Source organism: Lactuca serriola, chromosome 1 (genome assembly GCF_051521515.1).
Source record: "Lactuca serriola cultivar US96UC23 chromosome 1, Lser_US96UC23_V15, whole genome shotgun sequence".
Lineage (NCBI taxonomy): Eukaryota > Viridiplantae > Streptophyta > Magnoliopsida > Asterales > Asteraceae > Lactuca > Lactuca serriola.
This window is the reverse complement of record NC_136408.1, coordinates 117,626,739-117,636,289: the sequence shown is the minus strand read 5'-3', so window position 1 is coordinate 117,636,289 and position 9,551 is coordinate 117,626,739. Positions and strand designations below refer to the sequence as shown.

The 9,551-nt window shown below is 34.6% G+C and overlaps 1 protein-coding gene across 1 annotated transcript; it reads left to right on the top strand.

The window, feature by feature from the left end:
- The first annotated feature begins 2,110 nt into the window (after positions 1–2,110).
- Positions 2,111–7,071, top strand: LOC145060543 (receptor-like protein kinase HERK 1). Its single transcript, XM_079008191.1, has 4 exons — positions 2,111–2,431; positions 3,059–4,012; positions 5,962–6,912; positions 7,060–7,071. Exons 1-4 carry the CDS (start codon positions 2,111–2,113, stop codon positions 7,069–7,071), a joined length of 2,238 nt encoding a protein of 745 aa, XP_078864317.1.
- Positions 7,072–9,551: the final 2,480 nt, after the last annotated feature.

Below are 9,551 nucleotides of genomic sequence, written 5' to 3'. Positions count from 1 at the left end.
TACCTACCCCCACCTTAACACCCCACCCACACACACATACATACCCCCCCCCCCACACACACACACACACCAACCCACACACACCCACCCGCACACACACACACACACACCAACCCACAAACACACACACATACCCACACACACACCCACCCACAAACACACACACATACATACCCACACCCCCACAAACACACACCCACATACACACAAACTCACACCTACCCCCACCCTCACAGACACACACACCTACACACACACAAACCCACACCTACCCCCACAAACACACATAAACACACTCACACCCCCACCCACCTAACACCACCACCACAATCACCGACCTACCATCACCATCACCACCACCACCACTAACCCGTCACTAGCACCACCACCACCGCTGCCGCCGCCATCACCACCACTGACACAATTGCCGCAGCCACCACCATCGCCTGTCATCACCACCACCGCCGGCGACCCGCTACCGTCACCGCCCCTACCCACACCCTACCACCGCTACCATTTTCTAAAAATGAAAACCGATAGAAAAATACACATCTAAACACGTTTTCTAATTTTCTAAAACTGAAAATGAAAAATGAATAAGTTTAACTAAACACGTTTTCAAAATTTTTGAATGAAAAATGAAAACGGAAAATGAAAATCGAAAAGGGAAAACAAAAAACGGAAAATGAAAATTGTTTTTCCGTAACTAAACGCAACCTAATTGATCCGTATTTGATAACTCAAGTAGATGCTCGTTCTTTTCATAAGTTTGAAGAAATTGCATACAAGTGCATTAGTTGGAATTTAAAGGATCGCCCTACAGCAAAGCAGATCATGGAGTCGATCGAGATAGCACTGTATTTTCATGTAAGTCTTTATATTCAATATTTTGAATGAAATCTTGCTTCACAGGCAATAGTTAAAGCAATAAGTTTTTAGTGAAATCTAGTTTCAAAGAATTAAAGCAACAATACTAACATAAACCGCACAACATGAAAAGTTATTGCCGCAAATGAATATCTAAGATGAAAAGAACAGGATAACTTGGTTTATCGTGTTCTTCTCCAAAATCTTAGCTCCATGTTAGCTTAATTATTATCAGATTTTCTATTCAACTAGCCTAACCATTTGGTTCATGAAATTTCATATGCATTGGTTAAATAGAGTTTTAGGGGGGAAAACAAATCTTAAGGGGTGTACGATCTGAGCAATAGCTTTACAAAGGATGGGTTCTGGCATCTATATATTACGTCTTGCTAAAAAGTAAAAATTATAGATGATTTGCTGTTCAAAAATAACAATATGTAATAGAGAAGATATTGTAGCATGTAAAGTGGTGGGATTATAATTCATACGACAGCATATCTAATTTCTTTAGACTTATAATATACTGTTTAATCCAGGGAAAATCAGTAGGCGCCTCTAAGAGATTTTTTTTTTTTTTTTTTTTTTTTTGTTTTAATTATATTTACAGATCCACGAAGCTGCTTCAGCGATTACCATTCAAAGCCACCAATATCAGAACCCAGAAAGTTTTCTGATTCCACTGCAGGAGATAAGCTTTGCCACCCATAACTGCAGTTATGTAAATCTGATTGGAAAAGGTGAATTTGGTAAGATCTATGAAGGACAACTCTCTCAGCATTGGCAAAATCGCAATGCTGCATTCAAACGCTATCATCGCACTGCAGGAATTGGAGAGGAAGAGTTCCGTAATGAGGTTAAGATGATATCCAGCTTCAACCATGAAATATCATCCGTTTCATTGGCTACTGCGATGAAGAAAATGAGATGATTATTGTTTCTGAATACGCTACAAATGGAAGCCTTAATCATCATCTCCGAGACCCTATTAAGATCAGTTGCATAACATGGATGCAGCGACTTAAGATTTGCTTGGGCGCAGCAAAAGCACTCAAGTATCTTCACTCAGGTCTTGGTGAGGATAGTCGAGTAATTCACAGGGATGTAACAAGTGCGAATATATTGTTAGATGATAATCTGGATGCCAAAGTTTGTTGCTTTCATTTGTCATTATTAGTCGACCAAAATAAGCCACAAGTCTATGAAAATGTTGTGGGTACCGAATATTACTTGGATCCCGTTTACAATGAGAGTGGCATCGTGGAGAGACATTCGATCAGATGTCTACTCATTTGGGGTGGTACTGTTTGAGATGTTGAGTGGGATGTTGGCGTGTCAGGGAAGGAGTATTGATGATGATGAGCCACAAATACTCATAAATTTGGTCCGACGATACTACGATGACGGACTAGATCGCTTAAATGATCCTAATATACGAGTTCAAATTAATACTCGATCTTTCAATGTGTTTAAGGAAATTGCGTATCAGTGTCTTAGTTGGAATTCCAATGATCGCCCTACGATGAACATGATCATCAGGAGGATTCAGGATGCACTGGATATTCAAGTAAGTATTGCAATTTAATTAAGATTTTTTGAAGGAAATCTAGTTTTATATGCAAGAATTAATGAGCACTATCATCGATAAAACCTCATAATTAATTCATTATTTTTTCCCTTTGTGTATCCTTGTACCGGAAATAAATACCTTACGAAATTGAACCTTTTTGTTGAAAAGTTTCTTTCAGCAGTATGCCTTTGTTTAATGGGACTTTTTTCTAGAGAAATCAAATATCTTTCAATTTTTTTTCTTACTCATCTTTTTACTTAGTAAATCAAAACAATTGTCAAAATCAAGAGAATATATATCAATAAAAAAATATTAGTGGATTCCACGTATCATTATTTTTTATGAGTCGGAACAAAAGTTAAAAGAAAAAAATTGATTTTTTTTACTATTGTCAAGCTAAGGCTATAAGTTTAACCACTTGTTTCAAAAGACATTATATGTATTATTTAATCTTGAGTTTATTTGAAGTAGTTAATTTCTAATGGCTGGTTTAAAAAAATATGAACATGATCAATAGTATCATGTGAAGAACTGGGTTTTATTTTTTTAGGCATTGTTATAATTAACATTCTTTAATTCTACGGTAGAATCTATAAGCAAACTAATTTCTGTTTATATTCACAGAGCCCCCGCATTGCTTCAACCATTACCATGCGAAGCGACAAACGTCAGAACCTACAACAATTTCTAATTCCACTAAAAGAGATTAGGCTGGCCACAGGAGACTTCAATTCTGAAACTCACATCGGAGATGATGCATTTGGTGTGGTCTACAAAGGACAACTCTCAGATCATTGGCAAAGTCCCATAGCTGCCTTCAAACGATTTAATTTCAATGGTGTGTTTGGGAAGGATGAGTTTCTTAATGAGGTTAAGATGATGTCTGACTTCAACCATGCAAACATCATTCCTTTCATTGGGTTTTGTGATGAAGACAATGAAATGATTCTAGTATATGAGTATGCTATCAATGGAAGGCTTGCTGATTATCTCAAAAATCCAGATAAGATTGGTTTCTTAACATGGGCACAACGCCTGAAGATTTGCATTGGGGCAGCAAGAGGACTCAACCACCTTCACTCAGGTCTTGGGGAGGACAAAAGAGTAATTCACAGAGATATCAAGAGTGCAAATATATTACTAGATGATAATTTGGAAGCAAGAGTTTGCGGTTTTGGTTTGTCATTAGTACTTGCCGAAGATCAGGCACAAGTTTATGGAAGTGTTCAGGGTACCCAATATTACATGGATCCCATTTACAATGAAAGTGGCATTGTCAAAATAGAATCAGACATTTACTCATATGGGATGATGTTGTTTGAAATGTTAAACGGGATGTTGGCTTGTGAGAAAAGGAGCATTGGTGATAATAAGCCACAAACACTCGTAAATTTGGTCCGGCGCTACTATGATGAAGGACCAGACACCTTAATTGATCCTCTTATCAGAGATCAAATTAATATTCATTCCTTGCATTCGTTTAAAAAAATTGCATATCGATGCATTAGTTTGAACTTGAAGGATCGCCCTACAACCAAGAGAATTATCAAAAGAATCGAGGAAGCAATAAATAATCAAGTAAGTATTTTGATTTGAATATTTTTGTTGATATAGTATTTTAATAAGAAACAGGGAAAAATCTTGAGTAATTTTAAAGATGGGCCCGTTATATAAAAATGCGTTCATTACTCAATGTTGTCAAAAGAAAAAAAATGGGCTAATTTAAGCGGTTAATGCTAACATCATAAACTCACTATATACCATAGGTTTCATTTTTATTTTTCGTGTATATATATTTACAATCATCAAATATCATATATAATGTATTAACTATTCAAAAATATAAACATCATATTTACCATTTATAAATTTAAAAATATCATATTTACCAAAAAAATTCAATGCTTTTTTAAAGGTTTTATAATAATATTAATATTTAATTTTAGTAATGAATGATTATATCTTTTATAAATTCTCTAACATTCATTGATCGACTTCAAAATTCCTTCTTGACTGGTATGATTTTTGAACAAAACCTAAGCTACCTAACTAGCTAAATCTCAAGCCTTTTTCTTTGACTTTTTGGAACAAACCCAAAAGTGTTCACTCGATTTGTGAAGCATCTCAAAATAGTCTTTGGTGGTAAAAATTAGGCTCTCTTGCTTGAATTTTGGTAAAGCTAAATCTAATCAAAACTAATGAAATATATGTCCAATGAATCCAATTCTTCCCAAATTGTTTCTAAAAATCCATTGTCCTGTTAAATTCGGCATTTTCATCCCTAAAAACTTTACAGTTTTCTCCAATACACCCAAAACCCTATCAAAATCGTTAATATTATATGCAAAGATCTCAAAAAAAATCACCTTACTTGTTCTAAAAGTTACTTAATCAACTTTCTATTAGACGGGTATCTGAAGTTGAATTAAAAAATTACGAAGAGGGTATATAAGCAAATCAGTGAATGTAAGGATTTAGAAGGTATAAAAAGAATTAAAAAGTTTTTAAACAAATATGATATTTTCATGTTTAACAGTTATATATATATATATATATATATATATATATATATATATATATATATATATATATATATATTTCTCCTTTATTTGGCCACTAACATTTATTTTGTATAGTCCAAATCATTATGTTGCCATGTCTTCACCACCAACCAATGTAATTCATTTATCTTTCAAACATGTCATATAGCTTTTGCAATTACTTCTATATCAAAATAACATCACTCATTTTCAAACATTTATAAATTTTATATTTATAAAATCTGATGTTTAGAGATTCAAAACACACAAAATAATGGTTAGTGACCAAATAAGATCAGAACTTATATGTGGGAGTATAATAGCATTAATACGAACTTAAATCTAACTTAAAATTTTTTATAAAGCTTCATTAACAAGCCCTCTAGTTTTGTAGTATTTGCACAACGCAAAACTTGTTTTGTAATTTCTGTTTTATATCTATGTATATTTTATTAAATAATTAGTTTATCGAAATATATATATATAGCAAATACACAAGTTATCGTTTCCTAAATGAGTTATATCATTTTGCCACTACTTTCAAAATAAATCATTTATTAAACAGTACTCTTATTTAGATAATATCATAATCATAAATGTTAATAAGTATTTTTTTTTTTTTTTTGAAACGGCAAATCTAACCTACTTCTAAACTACACCTTAAATTCACCTATGTTTAAAGAAGAAAATGATGTAGCTAGAAGCTTTATGTCAATGAAAGAGGTGTAAATACAAACATGATAAATGTATAGTGAGTTTAAATATTTAGATTCATTGTCATCGTCAAAAGGAAGGTACATTCAACTTGTCTCAAGTCAAAAAAAAATTTGGTATAGGGGATACTTGGTAGACATTTGCTGAGAACTTCATTAATTATATTGTCAAACCTGGCATAAGTTAAGGACTCTATTCTTGTCATGATATTTTAGACACGGCAAAAAATGTCATGATATCTCTAAGCAAATTTGGTTGTGTTTGTATTCACAGACCCATGGAGAACCTTCAAACTTTACCACACAAAGCGAGCAATTAGAAAGTTTTCTAATTCCACTAATGGAGATCAACTTGGCTACCAGATATTTCAATTCTGAAAATCTGATCGGAGATGGTGGATTTGGTATGGTCTACAAAGGAAAACTCTCTAAACGTGGGCAAAATTGCATAGTTGCCATCAAACGCCTTGATCCAAAAGGTCTCCAAGGAAAGAACGAATTCCTTAGTGAGCTTACGTTAATTGCCAGCTTCCACCATCAAAACATCATCCCTTTTGTTGGATACTGTGAAGAAGATAAGGAGATGATTATAGTTTCCAAATACGCTGTCAACGGAAGCCTTGATCAACTCCTTCGAGACTCGAAAAGGAGGAATTGCCTAACATGGGCACAACGCCTCAAGATCTGCTTAGGGGCAGCAAAAGGACTCGACTACCTCCATTCAGGTCTTGGGAACAACAAGCGAGTGATACACAGAGACGTCAAGAGCGGAAACATATTATTAGACGAAAATATGGAAGCTAAAATTTGTGATTTTGGCTTGTCTAAAGAAGGCCTTGGAACTCAGCAACTTACCCGATTCTTTACAAAAGCTGCGGGTACTAACTTCTATCTAGATCCGGTTTACCAAGAAAGTGGCATCCTCTCTAAAAAGTCAGATGTGTACTCATTCGGAGTTGTATTGTTTGAAATCTTGAGTGGGACTCTGTCTTATGTCCGAACGAACTTCGTAGATGGTAGCCCACAATTTCTTATAAACCTTGTTCGACGCTATTATAATGAAGGGCCCGAGAAATTAATTGATCCAGTTATAAGAGATCAAGTTGATAATCGTTGTTTCCATATATTCAAAGAACTTGCATATCAGTGCATAAGCTTAAATTCAAAGGAGCGCCCTACAATGGACACAATTATTGACAGGATCGAGGATGCCATGGATTTTCAAGTGAGTTCATTTATTTAATTATTTTGATGGAATACTTGCTTTTAAACTCAAGAACGAAATTTGGCATGGCTTATACAATATGATATCTATTTACAACTAATGGAGGACTCATTCTTAAAAATGCTTCTTTTTTCTTATATTAAAAAGGTTTTTCTGTAAACAATCTACACTAGATGATATCCATATATGTAGGAGCACAACACAAACACTATAACCCGTAATTGATATACAATTTTTTAATAAGGAATAGAGTCTTGTTCAAAGTTAAGAATGTAAGTAATAAACAATTTTTTTATGTCTAAAATAATATTAAAATGACTTTAAATCAATTGAATCAATCAATTTTCCAAGCCTACTTTTATACTAAAGTAAAGGCTAAAATTGTTGGAACTTTGCTCTATAAAATTACAATATGGGACTTATCCCACATTGGTGAAAGAGGAAACCTTTTCCCACCTTATAAGGCTTGTCCCACTCATTTATTCAAATGGACCAAGTAATGGGTTAAGCAAATTGGATTTGGGTTGTGGTGTTGGACTAGTCTAATTGGGCTAGTAGTAGGCTTGGATTATTCAATATTAATGGTCAAAGATAGGGCCTTGGGCTCTTCTTGACTAAACAATATTTTTTAATATATAATCCGAAATTAATTAGTCCTTAATTAATCTTTTTATTAATTCAGTGAAAAATAAATTATGTTAAATAAAGGATTAACTGCAGACAGTTTTTGGCAGTTAATTTCGGTTGGTGGTTTACAACCACCATTAGCAGCCTATAAATGAAAGGATCTGGACAGAATTTGAGGGCTAATAAACACAAAAACTTTCTCTCAAAAATCGTCTATCTTTCCAAAGGGATCATGGTGAATTTCGACAGATTTAAGATCTGTTCTTGAATTAGATTGTTGTATCCTCAAGACAGACCCATACCAGGGAAATTTCTGTCTTAGGAAACTGCTAAAGCAGGCCTCAATCTCTACAATTTCGTGGTTATATTTATGTGTAATCATCAAACAAGTATGTTTTCAATAAATTTGATTCTTGTATATTGAATATATCTGAATTTAGTTTGTTTTATTTCATTACTTTGTTGATTGTGTACTTCTGTAATAACATTCTAAGACAAAAATCAAAGAGTGAAGAATGGATCAAAATTCCATCATCAAAACACATGTGGAAAAGCCTGAGAAATTCAAAGGCTCAGATTTCCGGAGATGGCAACAGAAGATGTTCTTCTATCTAACAACTCTTCATGTTTCCAATGTTCTCACTGATGACTCCCCCTCTCCTCCTGTTGGTATAACCACTGCAGAAGGAACAACACCACCCAGTGATGCCCAATTGGCAGAACATCAAAGGGCAGTGGAAACTTGGAACATAAATGAATATAATTGTAGAAATTATATTCTGAATGCCCTGGATGATTCTCTCTATGATATCTACTCTACCATGACTACTACAAGAGAGATATAGGAATCACTGGAAAAGAAATACAAAACAGAAGTGGCATGTTCCAAGAAATTCGTGATTGGAAAATTCATGAATTTCAAGATGGTGGATACCAAATCTGTCCTCAAACAAGTGGAGGAAATTCAAGTCATTGCACATGATCTTGAAGTTGAAGGTATGGGTATAAACTCTAACTTTCTTGTTGGTTCAATCATTGAAAAACTTCCTCCTTCTTGGAAGAATTTCAAACTATATCTTAAACACTTAACTGATGACATGAGTTTTGAGCAACTTGTGTTGAGAATTCGTGTGGAAGAAGATAACAGATTGAATGAGAAGGCAGATGCAAATTCCTTGGAACCAAGTGCAAACTTTGTTGGAGAAACAAGCACTTCAAGGACAAAGCACAACAACAAGAAAGGGAAGCAAGGCTCCAAAAACTCTTCCAAAAATGGCAAAAATCATGGCCCTAACAAGAAGAATTTCAAGAAGAATTCTGGTCCATGTTATGTTTGTGGAAAAATGGGACACAAGGCCAAAGATTGTAGATCAGGAGGGGTCAAGGAGGAAACAATGGAGGAAATAATGGAGGGAACAATGGAGGGAACAATGGAAACAATGGTGGCAATTCTGGTGGAGGAAATTCTGGTCAAGCCAACATGGTTGAATCACCAAATCAATTTGTTGCTGTGATTCAAACCAACATGGTTAGCAATTGTGTGGATTGGTGGATTGATACTGGAGCCACAAGGCACATTTGCAACTCCCGAACCATGTTTTCTACATACCAGAAAGTCTCAGATTCTGAACCAATGTTTATGGGGAATGGCTCTACTGCAAAAGTTGAAGGAAATGGAAAAGTGAAGCTACAACTGACTTCTAAAAAAGAACTTATTTTAAGTGATGTTTTGCATGTTCCTGAAATTACTAAGAATTTGATTTCTGGTCCTATTCTTAGTAACAAAGGTTTCAAACTTGTATTTGAGTCTGATAAGTTTGTTCTCACCAAGGGTGGGGTGTATGTTGGAAAGGGATACCTTAGTGAGGGTCTCTTCAAAGTCAGTGTCTTACCTTTGTACTATGGTGTTGAAACACCAAACAATGATGTAACCAATGTTAATGTTAATGCAATAATGGGCACTACTAGCCCCTCTTCTATGTATATGCATGATCCTTCAATTTTGTGGCATT

Bases quoted from the DNA above. Each gene is read 5' to 3' on its own strand.
- LOC145060543 (XM_079008191.1), top strand. From the start codon at position 2,111: ATGAGAGTGGCATCGTGGAGAGACATTCGATCAGATGTCTACTCATTT. The intron at 2,432-3,058 runs GTAAGTATTGCA...TTATATTCACAG, and splicing joins AGGATGCACTGGATATTCAA to AGCCCCCGCATTGCTTCAAC. The intron at 4,013-5,961 runs GTAAGTATTTTG...TTGTATTCACAG, and splicing joins AGGAAGCAATAAATAATCAA to ACCCATGGAGAACCTTCAAA.